The sequence below is a fragment of the Vulpes lagopus genome, chromosome 5 (assembly GCF_018345385.1).
Source record: "Vulpes lagopus strain Blue_001 chromosome 5, ASM1834538v1, whole genome shotgun sequence".
NCBI lineage: Eukaryota > Metazoa > Chordata > Mammalia > Carnivora > Canidae > Vulpes > Vulpes lagopus.
Window position 1 is genome coordinate 125,299,136 of NC_054828.1, and position 24,469 is coordinate 125,323,604.

Genomic DNA, 24,469 nt, shown 5'->3' on the forward strand with positions numbered 1-24,469 from the left:
CTAATGGCGTCCAAAATCACATGAAGATAACTTAAGCATGAAGACTTAAGAAGATGTTAAAAGAATAAACAAACAACAAATAAAATACAACACGACAACAACAAAAAAAGAGAGCATTGAAAATCGTTAGTGATTAGTTAAGACCAGAAGTTTTCAAAGTAAAGTGATTTACTGGTTAAGATACTGTACTCTCAGTGTGATGATTACAAAATTAAAAAATGAAATGATTAATATGGAATATAGGGTAAAACAGTTTTAAACAAAGAGTAAAATGCATCTCTTTAGTAAATGTAAATTGCCCAATCTGGACAAACCGAAGCCTGATAGGTGCGTTTGTATTAAAACCTCAAGTAGCAAAAGGAAAACTCATCCTCTTGCCCTAAAGAAATGAAGGTTTAATGGGGGAAGATTAAATATTAATTAATAATTTTCTAAGTATTTCCAAAGAAGAAAATCTTTCCCTTGAGGTGAATTCCAGCACCAGGTAAATAGTATCTCCTCTCCCTTCCTTGGTTCACAGAACCTATCAGGGAATGGATGACCCCCTCCTCCCACTAGTAATGAAAGAACAATTTACATCTTTCAACCCAACAGGCTGCAGGTTAAGTAGAAAGATCAAAAAATTCCCATATTTCACCCAAAGTGTGCTTCTTTTTATCATTTAAAAATCCCTACATGATACGAAGGAAACTGAATACACAGAAAAGCAAACCATGTGTACCCTATTCACCAAGAGGATAATTCACACAGATGTCAATTACCCTATTCCCCCTAAATTCATCCATAAAGGGAACTAAAACCCAATGTAAGAAAAAAAAACTAGCAGGATTATTTTCATATCTAGGCAAAGCGACTCTCAGGTTCATTTATAAAACAAATAAAAATAGCCAAGAAAACTCATAGACAGAAGAGTATTAAGTAGGTACAAGCCTTATTAGATATTGAAATGTATTGAAAATCTATCATAATGAAAAAAATGCATGTTGGTACATGAGTAAACACATAAACGGAACAGAAGACAAAGCCCAGAAATGAATCTAAATTGATAAAGAAACCTCAAACAACAGGCTGTGCTATAACTGCCTATCAGTGAGGAAGGCGGTCTAACCAAAGGTACCGGCATAGTTAGGTGGCTATGCCAGGGCCGGTGGGTTACTTGCCTCCCTGGGCACATCATCCCCTTTCTTTCTTGCCAACACATCCAAAACTCTGTTCATGACTCAGGCGCAAAAAAAAAAAAAAAAAAAAGACTCAGGGGCAATATGTTCTGACCCCCCTTGGTCTCCGCCACGCATGGTCATTCCACTGTTTTGTCAGCACCTGGTTTGGCGGTGATCGTGTGACCACGTGGCCAGTGAAATGGGAGAAGTCTGCCTCTACCCTTCCTATGTGGGACGGGGCTGTTTGAGAGGATGATGTGGGGGGCAGCAACTTCATGATTGTGACGGGAAAGCCAAGACAATCACGGAGAAGCTAACCCTGAAACTACCAACCTCGAAGATTCTTACCACGTCGGAGAATAAACCCCTATTATTTAAGCTGTTGGTAGTCATTCAGTTTCCTACAAAGCATCACGATTCAACAACCAGCTGGGGAAGCCCCGACTTGGTTCCTGATACCTCGCTCACTCACAAAATAAAATCCGGACACATCAGAGATTTAAGAAAGCACTAGGGAGGGGCGCCTGGGTGGCTCAGTTGGTTACGTGTCCGACTCTTGATTTCAGCTCAGGTCTGGATCTCAGGGTTGGGAGTTCGAGCCCCGCACTGGGCTCCATGCTGGGTGTGGGGCCCACATAAAAAAATAAAAAAGAAAGTACTAGAGGGAAAGCTGACATATTTTCACAAGTTTGGAAAATGGGAATGCAGGGTCATCCTAAGTGTGCTACAAGACCCAACAACCATAAAAGATGGACAAATTCTACATATAAAACAAATTCTACATCAATAAACGCCATAAGCAGAGTCAAAAATTACTGACAGCTTGTAAAAAAAGTTAGGATGCATAGCACAAAGCCTCCGCTTATGAGTCATGCGCACATCTGTGAGCTAAACCGTTTCAGTTAAAGGATATCTCTACCGCATTGTTTTTTTTTCTTACTGATCTGTAAGATAACAATTTACCCTGAGCCATGAATACCATGTATACCGTGAGGAAACAAAACCAGGGAGGAAAAATGACCTCAGGTAAAGCACCACCACAGATGAGGTCACAACCTCGAAACCCCAAATGCTACCCACGCAGGTGCGTGCGCACACACACACAGGAAGGAGGGATCGTGGGCCCAACAAAGTCAGAGCTGACTTTCGAGAACTTCAGATATCCTAACTATCTGATCTGCTGCAAGAAGCACCTGCTGAGTGGATGAGGGAGACAAGGAAAGACATGGTCTTTGCAGAAAAAGAATGTATAATCTAGCAAGAAGATACAATGTTGAAAAGCCGACCAATTCCCGGCGAGTGTCCGGTGAGTCCTGGGGGGAGCGTGACAGCCTCTTCCTGCGACATCACCTGCTCTGTCCTGCAGCAAGGACCTGCCAGGCCCTGCACGCTGCCCTCCTCGCCTAGCAGCACCTGCCGCTAGCGCTGGCCCCCACACCTGATGCGCCTTCTCCCTGCAACCACACTGCCACCTGCTCAGGCCCTTCTCTCTCGTCCCCTCGCCACCCCTGGGCTCTGACATCCAGTCACCCACCTGCTCTGTCCCTACCTACATCCCCAGTAGAGCAGATTGGGAAAGGAACCCTGGAGGAGGCAGGCCTTGGTCTGGTGCTGCCACGATTGGGAGGTTTTGCCCTGATAAGCAAGAGGGGGGAGGACATTCAGGGTGCAAGAGAGGGAGATTCCAAACTCCTGACATCTGTAATCATGAACTTCAAAAGATCATAATGTAATTAACTCTGTGGTTCTAAAATAAAAGTTAAATTCTAACTGCCCAGATTAGTCTGCCCATCGTGTTTAGTGCCACCCCTTCGGCCTCATGTTAAAGCTCACCTTTGGCAAAGGTTTCTGGAAGGCCTGCATGGCCAGGAGCAGAGGCGCTGCTGTTGTCCAGTTATAATATCTGATGTGAAAGAATGAAATAGGCGTCAAAGACCAAAGCTCAGCCTGAACAATCTTTCTAACGTCAAGAGAGACAGTCAAGGAAAACTCTGGAATCCCAGCAGGGTCCTTAACGAGCCCAATACTGTTGCCAACGCCCCGGCCCTCCCCAACTTGCCTCTCCCTCGCAGGGACCCCTCGAACTGCCGACCTCACAGCAGCCCCTCTTGGGGGCCAAGCACAGACCGGCAGATGTGGTCTGAGACCCCCATGGCCAGCTGGAGGGAGCCCAGGCTCCGTGACGCATCAAGCCACCGATGTGCCCATGGCATTTCTCGCCACACTTCATAGAAAAGGCAACTAGGGACCCCAGGTTAATACCTAAATACCCCCGACTTCCTCTCGCGGAGAAAAGTTTGCTGATAATCTACAAAAACACCTGCACATCCCCTGACCTCAGTCAACGAAGCTTCAAGGGGTAGACAGGCAGTCTATTCTGTGAACGCCCGCGGACTACACGGGCCTGAGGCTCACAGGCCAGGGGCTGAGACTGGATGCGTTCCATTATCAAATCTAGTACAGGGGCACCTGGCTGGCACAGCTCGTTAAGCGTCTGACGCTTGGTTTCAGCTCAGGTTGTGATCTCAGGGTTGTGAGATCCAGCCCCGCGTCAGGCCCTGTGCTTGAGAGTCTCTCTCTCCCTCTCCCTCTGCCCCTCCCACTCAGGCTCTCTCTCTCTCTAAAATCAATAAATCTTTTTTAAAAAACCTAGTACGGATGAATATTAAAATCCACGAGATTGACAGTTACATCAACCTACCAGCTATATAACAACACAGTATTTTGCCAAGAGTGAAGAGATGATAATAAATTGTAACAAGGACTTCATTTCACATGTTTCTAAGGTTTACTGCCTGGGTCTTTGCATCGGAAAACCTGAAACGCGAACAGTCCCATGTGACAGCCAAAATGACTTTCAAGAGGAACCTACTTATTCCCGATCTTCACCACAAGATTGGGGTCATCGATGAGAGCCGGGTTGTCCACAAACTGTTGATAGGACACAGCTTGTTCCAGAAATGCATCTGTGAAAGCAATCGTAGAGAATAATGAGAAAAGAGAGGGAACATTTTCACCTGCTCACTCACAAGTGTTTTCTGAGAGCCTGTGCATTCCGGCTGTATAGACAATTCTTCAACTGTGTTTGTAAAGGGGCCTCAGTTAGTTTTGGGGGACAGCGTCTGTGTGGACACGAAGGGTGGCCGGGGGCAGTCCGAGGACATGGGGGAAGCGTATGTGTAGGCAGCGAGGCAGGGAGAGGTGTGTGGGAAATACAGTTTCCCTACGAGAAGCAGATGAATGGCGAGCAGGCTTAGAAAACAGGCCACTCAGCTCAAGTCTCATTTGCCAGCGTGAGCTTGTGTTGAGCAAGTAATCAGCGTCCCTGAGCCTCGGTTCCCTCGTCTGCCTCCTCAGTGGCTGGATGAGGTTGTAAGGAAAAAGCACAATGCCCCGTGTAGAGCAAGGTCTCACTCTGTGTCAGTGGGCGTGGTGCTGGTCACTGTCACGTGCAGGACATGCAGGACACAGCAGAGGCCCGGCCTCCTGACTCCAGCTCCTGTGACGAGCTCTGGCCTAAGGCCCCGGCCTCCACTCAACATCCCCCATTCAGCTAGGCCCTGTCTTGAGCCTTGATGACAGCTCTAACCATCTCTCTGGCCCTAATTTGTCCCTATTCCTTCCCTAGGGGCCTATATACCCTAGATGGAACCAAGGCCCAGCAGACCCGGGACGTTGGGAGTCACCCCTGTCCAGCAGAAAAAGACCCCATGGTCTGATGCTAATTCAGACTGGCAACGACATGCACCTGAGGGATCCTAATTCATACCACCAGGTACTCTCCTCGGGGACTCCAGGCCATGGGAATCTGGCCTCATCTGTATGGACCCCCGTGAGATGACAGTGCGAGTGTATGGGAGAGGGGGCACCATCGGACACCAGCCTCCTCGGAGTGCACTCACCTCTTCAAAGCCCCAGAGCAGTTGGGGGCAGAGATGTGCAAACAGAATGTGGCTGGTTATTAGAGGGGAGGGAGTCTTACAACGACTTCCTGTGATGGACTAAACCCGCTGGGTCACATAAAGTAACCCCCTTCAGCTCATCACCAGGGGGATGGATTACTAGCTGGTTCAGGTTCCAGAATAAGGGGCCCCACCGTCTGTGTGAGAAGAAATTCACAAAGCCCTGAATGGACTTCAGGAGGGAGACAGGAGCGTAGGATGGCCGCCCAGGGCAGGAAGCGGAGATGGTGGCTCCTGAGTGGCAAGGGGATGAAGGACACACCCTCGCCCATCCCCGCCTAGAAAAACAGGCCACTGTTGGCAGGGGTGGGGACGTGATGAAAAAGAGGCCAGTGGAGGTGGGAGGGTGAGAGAGGGAAACCCGGGCGACTAGGTCCACTCGAAAAATTCATCAGTCAGCAATGACTGATGTATCCTCCACTGGGGGTGTTGGGGCCACCTCCCCACGTAGCTGTCAGGAGACCCTGGGAAACCACCGCTACGAATTAACTCGCCACCTCCGCCAAGCCTATGAGCACCCCTCGGATCCAGCTGGCAAGCGCCCTGGACTTGCTCAAACTCAGACGTCCCTCCCTCCCCAGGCCCCACAGCATTTCCGCACACTTGCAATGCACCGTGTTTCCAAAACACCGACACTCCCACCGGGCGGCAGGCCCCCGGAGGACACCTCTGCAGGGCGGCCACCAGGCAAGGAGACCCCCATCGTGCAGCAAACACGCCGGATGACACGTGGCCCCGAATCCACGTGTGACCATCACAACCCTCCGGGCGGCCCACCGCCAGCCAGCGATGTTCAGAGCTGCAAGGAGTCATTTGTGTCATCCCCCCAGCAGGAGCACAGCCAAGGGACAAGTGACACTTGACGTGAGCCAGAGAAGCCCGGGCTTCTGGACGTTCCGGCAGCGGGCCACGAGGGGGCGCTCGTGGCTCGAAGACGGGCCCCAGGCTCTGGTACCTTTGGTTATCTCCCTGTTGTCGCTGAGGCCCCCGCACAGGGAGATGGCGATGGACGGCAGGTCCCGCAGGCCGTCCGAGGTGCTCTCCACGCCGCTGTCAATGCCAGAGCTGCCCACCGACTGTGGGGACTGGTTGGCCGACCGGGCTCCGTTGTCGCTGGCGTGTTTGGCGAGCCCCGAAGGATCTCCGCTGGGAGGAGGAAGAGGGGAGATGTGCTGGCGTCACAGCAGCAGGGGACACCCCCCCCCCACGCGCCAGCCCAGCTCCCAAGGCCACAAGCGAGGCCACCTCAGGACCGGGACAAGGACAGACGCGTAAAATGAACTACCGTGGGAGAGAAGTGCTTCTTTTATTAGCCTCTCGTCCTCCCAAGCCTCTGTGACATGAACCACAGAGAAAGAGGCCACAGGTCGTAGCTACCACCCTCCGAGGAGCCAGCCCTCCCTGCAAGTCACAAAGCTGAACAGGGGTCCCCAAAGGCCACAGGAGAATCTCTCCTGGGGAGGGAGAGGGAGGTGCAGCCGCCCCCTCTTGGCCGCCGATTCAGGTTGTGGGCCACTGCCCCCCGTGACATGATTGTGGTGTCACCCTGGGAGCCAGCCTCGTGCCTGCCTTCCCGGTCAGAAGGTGGGAAGCCAGCCACACGGGGATGTAGCCACACACACGTCTACAGAGAAAGGCCATTGTTTTCTGGTTGCTTTTCACAGTAAAATCTGAGCCTCCCGCTGCCTCTTCCAGACTCACACAGTTGAACATAGAAAATGATACGAGGAATAAAAAGAAATCTTACTTTTTAGGAAAATATAGGGCAGCCACTTCAGGATCCATGTCTGTGAGGTCATCCAAGTAGACGCCGTCAGCACCCAGGTGTCTGCTCCGCTTGTCTGAAAGAACAAACGGAATGGGTCAGGTCAGAACTCTGGTCTTCCGTGGACTTCTGAGCGGCTCCAGAAAGTAGTTGAGCCTAATGTGCAAACTAGCTCATAAGCTCCCCCCTCCCCGGCCCAGGAACACAAGAGCTGGAAGTCAGCAGCGTGGCACGACTCCAGAGGCAGACTAACCAAGTTGGCGTCCACCCCCCACTGCCAAGGGCGAGCCCTAGACCATTGTGTGACCCTACTGAGCTCCACCCCGACCTGTGCCTGACATGCACCCAGCACTCAATATCTTGAAGTGATTGTCATCATGATCTTTAAATGATATGATGATGACGATGATGATACACTTGCTTGTATCAATACCCCCAGGCCCGGCAGCCTACGGGGTACATCGGCGGTCACTGTGCACCAGGACTGCAGGCTTCCTGTTTCCTTCTGCCAGAGAATTAGGTCACTGGTTCATACAAATCTAGAAAGCGGCACCAAGCTCCATGGTTAACAGAACAGGCTTGACGTCATCCCTCCTGCTGCGCAACCGAGTGTGTATCAAACCAGCCGTTACGGAGCAACGACTATGTGCCAACCATTATTCTGAGCACAGACAAAATGAATGTAAACCAGACCAAAAAGATTCTAGATCCCACAGAGCACGTATGTTCTAGTAGGGGAGTTCCCGGCAAAATAAAAATAAACCAATGTCATCTGAAATAGTGATACATGGCATGTCAAAATTAAAACAGAGAAATGGGCTAGATAGAAACTCAGGGCAGGGGGCGAGGTGACCAGGAGTAGCTCAGTAATCAACATCCTCTAGAGCCCCACGTGGGTGAACAAGACTTCATCCCTCTGGATCCTAGCACCCCAAGCTATAAAGTGAGGGGGCTCATTACACCACCCCAAGGCTTCCTTCAGTCTGATTTTCTAGAACTAAATTCTGATGAGTTAACATCTGCAGCAAAAGGGCATACACCGAACATGCCAGCTTCCCCCCTGACATATTCAGGACTTCCAAGGGCAGGAAGGGTAATATGCCAAGCACCAAGTCTACACAGAAGGAGCTGGAACATGCTGGCCTTCCCACCTTTTTTCCTGGAAGGAGAATCCGTCTTGCTTGCTGTCGGGGCTACGCTGGCAGAGAGTGGTTTGGGTTCTTCAACTGTAGGTAAAGGCGGGGCTGCAGCCCCTAAGGCCTCGACATCTTCTTCGTTCACAAACTGCATCTCCGTGGGAGGCCTGCTCGGCTCTGGGATGGACGGCACGGGCGGCCTGGCCAGGGTTGGCGACTGGTCACTAAACGCATCTGAAGATTCACTGTGAATGGTCTGAAAGTGCATCTTATCACAGATTTTTCTACTGTTTAACGGACTGCAGTCTTTCATCTTGTGTGGAGATGACTACGTCGAAGGGGCAAAGAGACAGAGACAGAGGAATGGTCAGAGTGTGGGCAAAGAGAAAAACAGAGTTAACCCAAGTCACACAATTAACCCATTAACAATCTGCAGAACTGTCTGCCCATTTTGCAGAGAGATAGGTAAGCCTCATGATCTCCGTACCTGCCCAAGGAGTCTACACACCAGAATATCAGTCCCGAAGCAAATGAGCTTTCATATGAAACATCAACTGCCAGATGGGCCTCGTAATGGCCAACAAACAGAAGCAGCTCAAGTAAGTGTCCATCCATAGAACAGGAAGTATATTCACATGATGGGTAGTTCGCAGTGATGACAACTGAATTACAGTTACATACGATACCATGATGAATGTCACCAAGCTAATCTCTGCTGTGAGCGGCAGAGCCCCCTCTGTGGGGGTCGTATGAGCAATAACTGCAAAGGGAGGGGCTTCCGAGTTGCTGGTTAGGTCCCACGTCTCCTTCTCCGTCTGGGTGCAGGTCCCATGGACACAGTCACAGTGTGAAAATTTACAGATCTGTACACTTACGATCTGTATGCATGTTATATTTCAATGAAGTCCCAATAAAGGCTCAAAATATGAGTGAAGAAGTACAGATCTGGGGGTTGGTTCACATGAGTGGGAAGTCAGCATTCCTTATTCTACTCCTCCAAGGAGTTCCCAGTTACGGACAACAATTATCCAAACAAAAATCAAACTGCAATTTATAAAAAAAAAAAAACCTGCAATTTATGGGTTGGAGGGGAAGGGGGTAGGGTATTCATGTCTGTGTCCGATCTCACAGCTTCTAGCACAAATGAAAACAACACTACAGCAGGTCTATGGTTGGAAGTGTTTTGCCAGAAGAAGTGATGGGTTAGCAGTTTCACGCCATTTCCCCAGCAGCAAACGACATGGATTTGTAAAGACGGTTGGCTGGGTCAGCACTACAGCCCATGGGCAGAGAAATCAGCGTTTTCCACGAAAGCCAAATATAACCCAGAAAAGGAAAGAACCCACAACTCTACCTCAACAGACCTTCCCTCCCAAGAGCTGCCCATCTGGATTCTTAGTAGGAATGCTTTCAGCACTGACTCACTCGTTCATTCATATTACAAATATTTACCATGGATACAAGAAACTGTAGCATCTTCTAAAGGCCGTGCAAGATTAAAAATATTTTATAGTAATGTTTTTAAGATTCTTTTAAGACTGGAATATGAAACAAAATTTCTTGAAAGAAAACACTGCACCCATTTCATGTTTTTAGAAACTATCTTCGGTATATGGACAGAATTGGGGCGGGGGGGGGGGGGACTTACCTTTGCAGCTTGTGGCAATTCTCCCCAAAGCCAGAGCATTTCTAGGTTATTCTTCTGCATTGTCCTATCGGTGGCCTTACTGACCAATTCTGAATCACTCTTAGGTGTCGAAGGTCGAGAACCTGAAGGACTAAAGAAACACAAACCCATGATTAACCAGGGAAGAGAGACTTTTTAAAGATGTTTTTTGGGTCCAGAATTCTATGGTTCAAACAGCCCAGAAAATGCACACAAGCTTCATGACATTCCCACCTGTGGCCACCAGGGGTCCACAGAACACACAGCCTGGATGGAAGGTGCTCCCAATTTGGGTAACCTAGCCCAACCTGCCCCCCAGTTCCAAGTAAAGATGAGAAGAAGCAATTAGAAAGGAAAACCGAGGAAAGGAGTGAGGACAATAGGAAGGGAAAGAAGTCTCTTCTCATCTCAAAACCACCTGTCTTTCCCCACTTCTCACCCTGACCTCACCTCTCCTGCATTCTCAACTCCCAAACCAAGTCCAACAGCTCTCACCTGCAAAGGGGGGGCTGCTGATCTCAGAATCGTACCCATTATATTCGATATCTAAAATATTTACGAATCCACACTGGCTTTGGAAACAGGAAAACCGCATCACATGCCAAATGTGCCACAAATGCCAGGTGCCAAAAATAAACTTCTTAATGTGGCAGGAGCCTCTATGTTGAGACTTCATAAAATACTCTATCTTCCAGGAACACTTCAAAGACCCACCTGTGTGCTAAGGCCTGTTCTGTAACAACATATCACAAGGCTCAATTCTCGGGCCAGCTTTTAAGTGGTTGTAACTTGTGTTCCCAACATTTTCCATATTTCTATTCTGGCCTGAACAAAGCCTTCCCTCTGTTCAGCCAGAGTAACCAGCCAAGGGCAATCAACTTATCTACAAACTTCTCACAGTATCCTAAACAACATCTGGATAGGAAAATGTATCCATTTGATCACTCCCTGACTTCATCCTCCTACATCATGTCCCCCAGAGTAAGACAAAGGTGGTACATGAAGCGGGGGACAAAGATGCCGTTTTCCTTTTGCGCCCTCTTTTACAGACCTTCCACTCTCCTGAGTCCCACTCACCATCGTGCTGGGCCTCATGGACCTGTCTGAGATAGACTTCAACTCCCGCTGCTGGCTGAATATAGCTTCCTGTCAGGACAAGGAGTGGTCATAGATGAAAGCTAATATGTATCAAACCAAGAGGGACCCTTAATGGTTAAAGTTTAAGTCCCAGATCTCTTCAGTTGGGCCATTTGGACCAAACAGACTAACACTCTCTCTCTCTCCTCCATTTCACACTGAGATGCTCAGAGGCTGGTTCACTGTCCATAGTGCCCAGTGCCCACCAAACCATCCCCATGGTATGTGGCTACGATGCGGCCCTCATGCTCTATTTCTCCATGTGTGGAGAGGAGGGCCCTAAGACAGCGTATTGTGGGAGTATATACAACAGGACACCTCTCCCAACACACACACACACTCACACCCTCTTCTGCCCTATGGGAAGTGGTCCCACAGGAGGAAGACAGATAGCTCCATACATCTAGGTGACAGAGTGTTCATCACTGTCCAACCGTGCTCCCTCTAGTCCTCTAATTATGCTTTTCTCCCGAGAGTCATTGCTTTTCTGGCACTGGTTATCTACGATCCTATATTCACTATCAGTGAAATGTGCAGAGAGGGTGTTGCAGCTGCCACTGTACCTAAAACCGTGACCTGAACCCATTTTTTCTCCAGTCATCACAGGAAAAGTCCACTGGAATCGGCTTCCTATCCTCAACAGCTTGCACCCAAATCTCAAATCACTTGTTTAAAAAGCTCCTATCATATTTTATTACATAAAATATCCTTTATATTTTGTGGAACAATAACTGTCTTACCCACTACACTAAATTAAGCAAAGCTCTTTAGACAAGAGATTGCTGAGTAGGTGGTCAGCAAACTTTGTCTGTAAAAGGTCAGAGAGCGAGTACGTCAAGCTTTGTGGATTATCCGATCTTTGTCCGAAGTGCACAACTCTGCCGTGGTAGCACAAAACTGGTCGTAGACGATATGTGAACAAACTGGCTGCACTCCCATAAAACTACAAGAACAGACAGTAGGTCGCGGTCGGCCCATCGACTGTAGTTTGCCAATCCTTGCTCTAGAAGGCAAATGCTGAACACAGTTCTCTGTGACGCCAACTCCAGAATCCCTGCTGTTCCGATCCTCTGATAAACACCCTAAGCCATAGGTTTCCAGAAGTTTTCAGTCTGCAAATGCCTTCACAGAGAAACAAGCCCTGTGTGGAAATCAGAAGCTCGGAGTCCCACCTCTCACACCCGATATGCCACCACAATACGTGGTGGCACGTTGGCAACACCAGCCTTTGTCAAAGGATTCTGTACACAATTACATGCCCAGGTTCCGTGGAATTCAGATTGACAGAAGGTGAATCGGGGAAAAGACTCCCACCACTGGGAATGATTCATAAGAAAGATGGTGGTACCAGATTTTCCCGTTATCAAATATTAGACTTTTAAGGTCAAGGGTTGTTCAAAAAAGTAAGCTTACAAGGTCCGTGATTGATTTTCATTAATAGTGCATTTACTAACCACATAATAGGTTTCAGGATTTTGCCAGTCCTAGTTAGGCAAGTTAGTTTTAACCATTCAGGACTCAGTTTACCCCCTTTCAAAATGGCCTTTCCACTGCCCATGCAACCTCCAGATGAAGCACATCCTGAAACTTGGTTCTTTCATCAAAAAGAAAACCGGTTTCCCAAGTAGAAATCAATCAGAGGTTCATTTGTTAACGTCCATGTGAGTCCATCATGTAGCTTAGAGTGTGGACAACACGGAGGAAACGGAGGCAGGAATCTCAGACCACGGCAACTGATGAAAATACGAACCTATGATCCTACACCTTAAGATCCACCCCATGCTACACTCCAAAATCCCATTCTAGAAATGCTGTGAAAACAGGATTCCATTATTCAGTCTAATGAGCTACTTAAAGACTTATAATAACTCCCCTTATACAAAAGATCTTATAAACTTACTTGTTGAACAACCTTAGACAGAAAGCAAAGATCATTATTACCAATTTTCACGTCATTATTCCGTGTTGCAAAGCACTCCACAAAATTAGGAAAAACTATATATACTTAGCCACAATTCCCAGAGAATCAAATTTAGTAGTGAAAAAAAATTAATCATCTACAAATGCTTAAAATCAAAGGAAAATAATCATCGCTAGGTATTTCCTCTATGAGTAATTTGGTTAGTCAAGTAGATTTATAAGAGTTAAACCAAAAGTTTCGCTTCTACAGTCTCTATGTGTTTCCGGCATAAGTAATTTGGTCAATGGTTAACAGACTAGTAAGGGTTAGATCACAATTTTTATTATCCAAGACCCCAAGTGGGGAAAAGAGCCCCTCTACCTTTCTGAAGCATGGAAGTATGAAGGCTGTGGAGGGCAAGAGCTAGAAAGGCCTCCCTCGGCCGCAACTGCCAGGTGGGGGGCAGTCCTTTGGCAATCTATCGGGCTACTGGATACCACGTGATATACATTAAAAGAAAGAAAAAATCATAAGTCAATTAAGTTTCATATAAATTCTTTTGACTACTCTCCACAATAATATTTGTTAGAAAATGAACATACGTAGGCCTCTGACAACAGCAGAATGCTATCTGTTGAAATCACTATGAAATCAACACAAATTTTTTGAACCCCCAAAACAAGTGGAAACCATCAAAAAGACTCATTTCATTTTCGAATTCATCCATATGCCCATAAAAGATTGTTGTTCTCTGGTCAGAATTTAGTGCTTAATCAAACAACATAGTCCAAAGAGCTGATAATTTCTGCTGCCAGTCGTCTCTTTAAAGAAAACATGTCATTCCAAGTATGGAAATGGATCTGTGCTAACTTGTAATTGCATTTGACAGCAGTCAGACTCACACGATCTGACACAGTCGCTATCCTGGATTCATAGAGCAGGAAAGACAGAGGAACACATCAGGGTTGTGTTTCCAACATTTATTTTAAACTCTTAAAATTATGGGCAGCCCGGGTGGCTCCGTGGTTTAGTGCTGCCTTCAGCCCAGGGCGTGATCCTGGAGACCTGGGATCAAGTCCCACATTGGGCTCCCTACATGGAGCCTGCTTCTCCCTCTGCCTGTGTCTCTGCCTCTCTCTCTGTGTGTGTGTCTCTCATGAAAAAAAATAAAATCTTTTTAAAAATTAATAAATAAACTCTTAAAATTAATATGGAAGTATTTGAGCAGATTTTTCAACCTATTAGTGGTTTCATTCCACATAATCTCCCTCCTAAGGTACCCTCCTTAGGGTTCATTGCTACACATGTGGGAGGTTCCAGAAAGGTCTAACACCTGCACTGTCCCTTATGACAGCCACCAGCTGCACGTGGCTATTGAAATGCGACGTGTCCAAACTGAGGTGGTCCTTACGCGTGAGCTACACGGTGAACTCAAAGACTTAGTGAGGAAACAAGAATGTGAAATGTCTCATGAATAACTTTTTGAAAACAAATTACCTTGGTAATATTCTGGATACGCTGGGCCAGAGGAAACAGATTATCAAAATCAACTTTATCAGTTTCTTCTCACTTTCTAAGGATGGCTGCTTGAAAACTGTACATGTCCTATGTAGCTAGCATTCTGTTTCTGTTGCACAAGGCTGGCCTACAGACCGACCCCCCCCAAGGACACCTCCCAGGCCCCCAGCCCCAACCCTGGTGCACTGACATTCGCTGTCCCGGTCCTGGCTGGACGACGCATGGGACAGATCTGGTTCTCTGACTCGGGACTCCAGCACACGCTGCTCACTGTGCTGTCCTGTTGGCGAGATCACTCGGAACCAGGAGTGATGTTTGGAGGACTCTGGCTTTAGGCAGGGAGCCTTTGCAGCAGGGGCTCTTACACTTCCACTGAAAACCATAAGTCCATCTAACACATGAGGAACAAGAGTAATCCAAGGATGTCCCTGTCACTAAGATTGGTGTTTCTCAATCCCTTTTCATGGTTAGTGCACCCCAGGACAGTGGAGGCATTCCCCCCTCCAACTGTGGCCCTCGCTCCACCATGGAATTTTATCACCACAGATGGACTGTGAATGTGCTCACCACGCCTGGAGGCCCTGTAGAGGCGGCAAACCATTATAATACCTAAGAATTCTCTGCTGCCCAAGAACCAGGTTTTGTCCCAATGGGGGTGATACTGTCCTTGCTGAGAACATTTGGGTTACATCTGTCCCTTCCCCAGTTCTTCTGAAAAGTACTTGGAAGGGCTCCTGTACTCTCAGGGGTCTCATTGTCTAAAAGTCTCTGGGGTCTGCAGGACGGCAACCCACACACTGAACAGGTCTGGGTCTCCCAAGTTTATACAGTTCTTTGTGGGGAAATAAACATTCTGGCATTCAGCAGAAGGGATTGAGCATGGGGAGAGGCCTCATTCTGACAAGCCTGAACCACCTCAGTGGCTCCTGAAACGGCTGCACTCCTGAATCCGACTTGAGGGCTAAGTGTCAAGAAAGGCCCCACCACCTGTTTCCTCCTATTGACAACCAGCACTGAGTGACTTAGCTGGTTTTTCTTTCACTGTCACCTGTGGGGAGCTAAGAGCTATGTTTCCAGTTTGCATATGATTTCAGATAGAAGTCTACGGTCTGCACGTGTTCTTTGTCAATCCTGATCTGTACCTCTGACTCTAAACTGCATTTTTTCACTTTTTACTTATATTTCATGATTTTGTTAGACACGCTTCATACAATTGACTTTAAACCCTCTGGACCGGGGTAGGCGAACGCACATACCTCCCCCAGTAGCTTACCTTGCGCTGGGTGACCACTCTCTATCAGAATTAGGGTATGATGCCGACTGAGGATAAGTCATGATGGGGGAAGGGCTTTCCTTAGAAACGTCTTCTTGGAATATAGGTATATCGTTAGGAAGATTTCTGGAGGGGGAAAAAAAAAAGAACAAAGTCAAAGCCTTATTAGTGATTATTAGTGACAGATTCATAATACAGATTCATAATAAAGGCAAGTCTCCCTTTTATCTTATCCGTTCTTTTATCTTATCTCAGTTCTTTGTTATATGAACATGATCCCTTTCTGACCCACTCAGGCAAATTCCGGGCAGCGGAGAGGGAAAAAAGTGAGAAACAGACACACATAAATGTGCTCATGCTTTGGCTGGATTATAAACACAAAATCACTATATTCGAGCATCTAGACTGACACACAGTGCATAATGGTGATCCTGTTTGTTATTTATTTACACTGTTGCCTCTGAAACTGGACCCTGGAGGTTGTAAAAGCCTTGCTGTGCACCGGTGGAGCTGCCAAGTAACCAAATGACCACACACAGATGATGCTTCATCTAGAAAAATAAATAATCTATATAAACCAAATGAGGGGCACCTGGGTGGCTCAGGGATTGAGTATCTGGCCCAGGGCATGATCCCAGGGTCCTGGGACCGAGTCCCCCATCAGGCTCCCCCACAGGGAGCCTGCTTCTCCCTCTGCCTGTGTCTCTGCCTCTCTCTCTGGGTCTCTCATGAATAAATAAGTAAAATCCTTAAAAAAAATTTTAATTAAAAAAAGAAAGAAATCAAATGAATCTTATAATTATGAAATGATTGCAAATCGACCTTGTTTTCAGGTAGAATGCATTCATTGAAAAAAATCATGATCCGCTCTTCCAGTCACACAGAGGCCATCTGTGTGTACCTGTGATGATCCCTGAAGTATCTATCACTAAGTTCTGGAATTAAAAGCCAGGCAGGGATGGCAACTATAATAAGCCCAAATACCAGTTTGTGAGCCTACAGCAGACTAGAGGCTATAGTTAGGAAAAGTGACATTGCCAATTCGACTGTATTTTTAGCTAGGGGAAGAAAAAAATCCTATTTTGAATAATGAAGCAGAGGGTTACTCCTGATGCTCCTTATCTCTTCTTTATGTTAACAAGGCACAAAAATAATCAGCAAAAATTAAACTGAATTTGAGGGGCACCTGGGTGGCTCAGTTGATTGAGCATCCTCTTGATTTCGGCTCAGGTTGTGATCTCAGGGTCATGACATTGAACCCCATGTTGGGCTCTGCTCTCAGCAGAATCTACTCAAAATTCTCTCTCCCTCTCCCTCTGTCCTACCACCCTCCTCTCTCTAAAAAAGAAAAAATACGTACATATATATAATGTAATATATATATATATATATATATATATATATATACATATATATATACTGAATTACATGAAGATCTGAAACATCAAGTATACTTTACAAATGAGATTCATCTTTTAAAACTGGCCATTTTCACTAAAATAGTAATGCACAGAAAGAGAATTTCACCACCCTGTTAAAAGCAAAGAAAAGTTATGTAACAGGGCAGCCCAGGTGGCTCAGCGGTTTAGCGCTGCCTTTGATCCAGGGCCTGATCCTGGAGACCCAGGATCAAGTCCTGCATCGGGCTCCCTGCAGGGAGCCTGCTTCTCCCTCTGCCTGTGTCTCTGTCTCTCTCTCTGTGTCTCTCATGAATAAATAAATAAAATCTTAAAAAAAAAAAAAAAGAAAGAAAAGTTAAGCAAGATAACCATGAAACCTCAAGCCTAATCAAAGCTATAAAGGAAAAGCCTGCCTGGAAAGAAAACTGGTTGACATCTACTTGTGACCAGAAGTCTATCACAGATCAGTTCCCAGCTATGCATCAGCCCACTGGCAGGCATACAGCTGGGGCCCAGATAAGAGCAAGCCCACTCTAGAACACTGGTTTTGTGCATGAAGTATCAATTTGCTTACTTCCCTGCCCCTCTTTGTTCTGTCCTGGATGCTGAAGTGGCCAGACAAGGAGGTCAGGTACTACCAACTGCCTTGTAGTTGTAAGCAACCTCAAATCTTTATGCTACTTTACCGTTAGGTCCACGGAGTTCTAAAACTCAGTGTAAATGCGTTAACATAACAATAAGGAATGCTGGGGCGCCCTGGTGGTTAAGTGGCTGCCTTCTGCTCAGGCCCTGATCCTGGGTTCCTGGGATCAGATCGAGCCCTGCATCAGGCTCCCTGCTCAGCAGAGTCTGCTTCTCCTTCTCCCTCTGCTTCCTCCCCTCTGCTCATGCTTGCTCTCTTTTTCTCTCTCAAATAAATAAAAATCTTAAAAGATTTAAAAGAAAAAAGATGATGAAGGAATATTGGGAGAAAAAAGGAGTTTGTTAGAATCATCTCAAAGAATGAAGGCGCCCGACCCTGACGCAGGTCCTGCCTTTTGTGCACATTTACCTACTGCTGTCCAGCGGGTCAGCCTGGTCGTCGGAGCTCATCTCTATGGGAAACATGTCCTCATCCTCAGACGTGTTTGTGTTGTCATCTCTCTTCAGGGTGTCCAGCTGAGACTTTCTCCTCCTTTTCCTTCTCTTCTTTACTAACGAGCCGCTCGAAGGGGCCTCACCGGGAGGCAGGGCCTGGGCTGACGTGTTGGGGTCCAGGCTTCTGATCCTATCTACAGGACTCCTTTTCAGCTGGCACTCCATGCGCGAGGCTCCCTCCGACAGGATCGGGGAGGTGGCCAGGTACATGGGGATCACTTCCTAAAGGGCAGAAAATATTTTTCCAATAGTCTCGTTAATTTGGGTTGAAGGAACAGGGTGGTGCCACAGCCAGCCAGGGTTCCTTTAGGAGCCTGAACACCCTCAGGGAGGGCCACACAGGGGAGGGTACCAAGGGTCACAGCCACTGTGGAGGGACATACAGCCACCAGGTCTGACAGCTGACCACAGTGTCAACAATGAACTCAATGCCGTTTTATACTGAATCCTGCATTTTTGTAATTGTAACAAAGCAAGGTAATCTGTGATTTCAGGCCACCCAAAGTCAACTGTGCTTGAAATATCCAAAGCAAAGAGGGAAAAATGAGCTTTGAGGCATTACATTAACTGGAAACTGAACTCAGTTTTGCATTTCAGTGTGGAGGGGAGTGTGTGTCAGGGAGGGGGGTATGTGCATGCGTGTGTGTGTGTGTGTGCATGTGCTTGTGCATAAAAGAAAGAGACTGGGTATGCATTTTTTAATGTGCACTGAATTAAGATGATAGCAATTAAAAGAAAATACAGCTGACAGCACCCCATCCCAAATGCTTGCCTACACCAGAGCACATCCAGGTCTATGGCCACTAATTAAGTAGATACTGACTCTCTTCTTACCAACAAAAGGAAAAAAACATATAACTTGTCAAATTTAAGTTTGCTTAATAATGATTTGCCAGTTTTAAAAAAACTATAACAATCACTTTCTCAACAACTTATTTATTATGAGACACTTGGTAACAAGAAGTAAAGAATATACATTAAAGAGAAGAGAGAAAGAGAACCCTCACCCCCCTCCGAGCCATGACAGTGGCTTAGAGCACACCCAATGCACTGCAGGTATAAAATCAACACCTGAGAGACCAAGCCTTAGGTGGGGAGGTGCGAGGTCATTTCGCCCAGCTGCTCAGTGGATCAAACAAAGAAAAGCAGACAGTGCTGCCTTGGGGTCAAGAGCAAAGAAGGGTCCACGGACCAGACAGGGAAGGGGCGGACATCCACAAGAAGAGGGAGACTGCATCCCAGGGCAATCTGGTGATGAGGGAAAGAGGCTTCCCTGACTTCCAACAGCCTTCTGGGGTAGCGAGGGGCAACCATAAGGGGAAGAACATACTCTGGCCCCCGAAGCCCCATCCCGCCCACAGGTACCCTTATGGCCAGCAGGACAGGCCCCCTGCCCTGCAACTTCCATGGCGACCTTGCCCAAAACGCTTCTTCAACTCTCACTGCGTAAAACCTGTCCAAAACTAAGTGACAATAGCAATTTAAAATGCAGGTATCCATTTGAGATGGAAAGAATTAATAATTACAAATTAACAATTCTCAGAGCCTTCCCTTTGAACAGAGAGATAAAGCGTAGATGGGCAGGGACCCCCAGTGGCCACGGGATAATTACCTTAGATGGAAGGCACAGGATGAGGACGCTGGTCCCCCTATAAAGTCATACCTCTGGGGAGACCAAAAGTCAGAAGAGCCTGGGACGGTTTCATTCTGAATCTGAAACTACAGCTGTTCATTTTAGAGCCTGGGGCTAGGGATCCCTGGGTGGCGCAGCGGTTAGGCGCCTGCCTTTGGCCCAGGGCGCGATCCTGGAGACCCGGGATCGAATCCCACATCGGGCTCCCGGTGCATGCAACCTGCTTCTTCCTCCGCCTGTGTCTCTGCCTCTCTCTCTCTCTCTGTGACTATCATAAATAAATTAAAAAAAAAAAAAAAAATTTAGAGCCTGGGGCTATTTAGAGCTATTCCTTTCGAATCAGGCTATCTTCCCATAAAGAAACTAGCCTAAGTGGATCACACCACAGGATCCCTTCCAGGTGACTTTCTCAAAGAAAGAGAGTTTAATTTTAAAAAGAGAGAGAGAGAGAGAGAGAGTTTTGTCTTAGAAGAAAACATAGGGGTAAATCTTCATGACCTTGGATTTGGCAAAGGATTCTTAGATATGACGCCAAAAGTAGGAGCAACAAAAGAAAAAAAAAAAGCAGATAAACTGGGCTTCATCAAAATGTAAAAGTTTTGTGCTTTAAAGGACACCATGAGGAAAGTAAAGAGATATTCATAACAAACTCTTAACAACTCACTAATAAAAAGACAAAAGCCCAATTACAAAAAGATCTGAACATTTTTCTAAAGAATACATACAAATGGCCAGTAAGCACATGAAAAGCTGCTCAACATCATTAGTCACCAGGGAGATGCAAATCAACACCAGCATCACTCACACCCACTAGGACAGCTAGAATCAGTCCCATGGCAGGTGCTGATGAGGATGTGGACAGATCAGAACTCTCACGCAGTGCTGGTGGGAACGTGAAATGGTGTGGCGGCTCAGGACAACAGCCTGCCAGTTCCTCAAACACTGAGCACAGAGTTACCATATGACACAGCAGTTCTGCTCCTAGGTGCATACCCAAGGGAAATTAAAACACATGTCCACACGAAAACTCATACATGAATAAACGTTCACAGCGACATTATGCATAATAGCCAAAAGGCAGACACAACCAGATGTCCATGAACCCATGAAAGGATAAACATGGGCGGTGTACAGAGAGAGTGGACTATTATTCAGCCCTACGAGGGAATGAGGTACTGACCCAGGCTACGGTATGGATGAGCCCTGAACATGCTGTGTGAAGTGAAAGAAGCCAGGCATTAAGAGACAACAGACGTAGGATTGTATTTGCATGAAAGTTCAGTGTAGGGACATCTAGAGAAAGAGAAAGTAGAAGAGTAGTTGCTTAGGGCTCAGGAAGGTGACGGGGTGGGGGATGGGGGATAGGTAAGTGATAGTTAAAGGGCACAAGGTTTCTTTCTGGGGTGATGAAAACGTCCTAAAATTGACTAAGGTGACATATCTTAGGACAATACTGAAAACCACCGAATTATATACTTGAAAACAGATAAATCGTATGGTACACAAACTATATCTTAATAGAGCTGTTAAAAATTGTTTAAACAGGGGCACCGGGTGGTTCACTAGTTGAGCATCTGCCTTTGGCTCAGACTGTGATCTCGGGGTCCTGGGAATCCAGTCCTGCATCAGGCTTCCCGCAAGGAACCTGCTTCTCCTGTGTCTCTGCCTCTCTGTGTGTCTCATGAATCAATAAATGAAATCTTAAAAAATATATTTTTTGACAATAAAAAATTAAAGCGATTTGGCCACTCACTAAATAAAAATTAGAACATTCAGCCCTGAGATTCAGCACACCAGTATATCCTATATGCTTTGGACAACAGCTCGGATGTGATTCGGTTACTGTCCCCTTGGAAACAGTGAGCACGCAGAAGCAGGCCAGGACTGCTGAGTCTCATGTGGACACAGCACACACCCACCCGGGCTGGCTCAACAATCCCTGGTACAGGTAAACAGCCACTCTTCTCTGCTGCGATGGGTCTACACCGCCCCGCACCAGCATTACTTCTCCACACAAACTTCCGCTGGGTCCTCTAGATAAGACCCATTGCTCAAAATTCAAAACTAGGAAGTAACCCTGACCGCCCAGCCTTCCTTACCTGATCATTATCAGTCTCTTGAACAAAAAATGCTTCTCCATTATCTCCCAATTTCATGTGTAGATCCACTGATTCTCCGTTGATTTCTATGTCAACCTGAAGGAAAAACACACTTGGCTAAAGCAAGAAACCCCGCAGGAGATGCCGTGTCTCTACATAAGCATCCTTTAATCACATACATGCCAAAATGATCTCATAATTCCAATCAATCCATGGGAATCAATCAACCCATCGGAAATGGAGTCTATTTGCCCTCACCCCCCCGACCTTGAGCCTGGGAAGGCTTGTGATTGCCCCAGCAAGCAGAGCACTACCAGAGTGGCTCTATGGAACTTCCGAGGCCAGGTCAGAAGAACGCAGGGTCCCCCTGGCTCCTTTCCTCTTTAGATGATCGCCTATATCCAGCTGCCATGTTGTGCGGCCACCCAGGCCACATGGAGAGGCCACCTGGGGGCGTCCTGGCCAACAGCCCCAGCCGAGAGCCCAGCCAGGAGCCCCCAGCCATGTGAGTGAGCACATCTGTAGAGACGCTCTTCCAGCTGAGGCAAGGAATTACTATCCCTGCTGCACTTGGTCTGAATTTCTGACTCACACAACCCCACGAGCTTAATAAGTAGTTGACTTTTACCCACCATTTGTTTTGGAATAAGTTAACACAATTCGAGTTAGAACCTGTCAATTCAGTGAGCGGCCCTTTCCAGGGCAAAGCCACAACTCCAGAGACCTAAAGCTCTATCTAAAGACAGAAACACAGGGGACACCTGGGTGGCTCAGCCAGCTAAGCATCTACCTTTGGCTCAAGTCCTGATCCCAAGGTCGTGGGATCAGGCCCCACGTCAGGCCCCCTGCTCAGCAGGGAGCCTGCTTCTCCCTCTCCCTCTCCCTCTGCTCGTGCTCACTTGCTTGCTTGCTCTCTTTCTCTTTCTCTTTATCTCAAATAAATAAATAAAATCTTTAAAGACAGAAACAGGATGATTTTCTCTAAAAAGAGAACCTGCCTCCAGGTCACCGGGTCCTTTGCTCTTACCACTTTCTCTCGGGAACGCAGGACCCCCATCTTCCCAAAGCGCACGTGGAAAGGAGAGCATTGGAGGCTCCCGTTGGGCTGGCGAACAACGATGATATCGATACATCCAGACAGGGTGGCGGGGTTCAACCCCTTGTAGAGTTCCTTCACGGTGACAAAGACCTGGCCAGCCAACTGCCCGACGTAATTCATGGTTTGAGTCTAGAAAACAGAGACAGACCCAGGAACGATTAATTCAGAGAAGGCCATCTATCTGGGGCCGGTCCAAATGCACTCATCATCGTTACACTAGCTTGACTTGCACACCCTATTGAAATCGTTTTGTTCCACCGGAATGGGCTCCAAGGTGCCCACCCCTGCCCATCCACCCCCACCCCAGCCAGCAAGCCCACAAACCCCAGGAAGCCCCATCTCAGTGAGCACCGGCTCTGCCCACCGGGTCCACGGCACTCAGCAGCTTTTGCCATCCAGGCCCTGTTCTGCCGTTACAGGCAGTTTTCCAGCAAAATCTTAAGGCTCTTGAGAAAAGAGACTGTATTTTATATCTCTTACTATCTAGCCCCCCCTCCCCCAATGCCAAATAGAGTAGGTAGTTCAATACTATTAATTGGGAAAAAAAAAAAACGACCATTTTTTTAACTTGAAAAGGAAAATAAATGACTTATTTTGAACAATTTCCATCCTGGTCTCTGCCTACATGGTTCTGCCCCACGGTGGCGGCAGGCGACACACAGGCCGCGCTCGGGGTTGTCAGCTAATCGGCTGAAGGCCAGTCAGCAGACATCCGGGCGTCTACTCTACAAGGGCCTGGTGTGGGGACACAGAGATAAAAAAGACAAAGTCCCGATGCCCCGAAGGGACCCACAGGCTCACGAAGGAGACAGAAGTAAAACACAAGGAATGAACATCTCTATGTCAGCGTTGCTACGTCTGTTTTAAGTAGACAGGAAGGGCCACAGCCGAGGGAGCCGGAGCGGGAGCGGGGGAGGGGCTGCAGCAGGACCAGGAGGAGGGACGACACCAGCAGGGACCAGGGGGACGAGAGGCCCACAGGAGGGGCTGTGGCCGCCACAGGGAACGGAACAGGCAGGGAGGACGGAGCCTGGAAGCCACACTGGGAGGTCCGGACTTTCTAAGTGGCCACGAGAAGCCGCTGCAGACTCGGGGCGACAAAATGATCGGACCCAGGACTTCAAAAAAGCATCACGAGGAAAGCGCACAGGTGGGCTGGAGAGGGACGGAGGCGGGAGACGGCAGATGGTGCAGATGACAAAGGACGCCGCCCGGAAGGAGGCAGTGAGCAGGGCACGGAGGCCGGGGTCCAGAGGACCGGCGGGGAGCTGGCGCCACGCTCTGGCCCTCCTTCCGCAGCTGGGCCCCTGCCACCGTCTTGGTGCCGGTCCCCACCTGCCCGATCGCCCACCTGCGCGGAGCCCGCCCTCCGGTTCCACCGGCCCAGTGCATGGCCCCATGTGACTCGGAGCCCGCAGCCCGGCCCCCAGCCCACCAGGGCCAGCCTGCAGCCCTCCTCCGCCACTTGCTCCCCCTCGCCGGGCCTCACCGGGCCTCCTGCCCTCGCTCAGGGCACCTGCTCGCTTCTTCCCCGGCTCAGCTGCCCTCACGTGGGGGACCCACTCAAAGCTGTTCCCCTCTCCT

General features: G+C 47.9%; 1 protein-coding gene across 3 annotated transcripts in view; it reads right to left on the bottom strand.

Annotated features, from left to right (window-relative positions):
* LPIN1 (lipin 1) overlaps positions 1–24,469 on the bottom strand; it is a 132,764-nt gene that overhangs the window by 31,068 nt on the left and 77,227 nt on the right. For all 3 annotated transcript variants that reach the window (XM_041756413.1, XM_041756415.1, XM_041756414.1), the window contains 11 exons: positions 22,814–23,014; positions 21,787–21,882; positions 17,969–18,276; positions 15,518–15,643; positions 13,108–13,215; positions 9,672–9,801; positions 8,039–8,351; positions 6,870–6,963; positions 6,078–6,268; positions 4,033–4,126; positions 2,994–3,063 (listed from right to left, as the gene is read on the bottom strand). In XM_041756413.1, the coding sequence (XP_041612347.1) occupies positions 2,994–3,063; positions 4,033–4,126; positions 6,078–6,268; positions 6,870–6,963; positions 8,039–8,351; positions 9,672–9,801; positions 13,108–13,215; positions 15,518–15,643; positions 17,969–18,276; positions 21,787–21,882; positions 22,814–23,014 (1,731 nt within the window). The remainder of the gene's footprint in view (positions 1–2,993; positions 3,064–4,032; positions 4,127–6,077; positions 6,269–6,869; positions 6,964–8,038; positions 8,352–9,671; positions 9,802–13,107; positions 13,216–15,517; positions 15,644–17,968; positions 18,277–21,786; positions 21,883–22,813; positions 23,015–24,469) is intronic.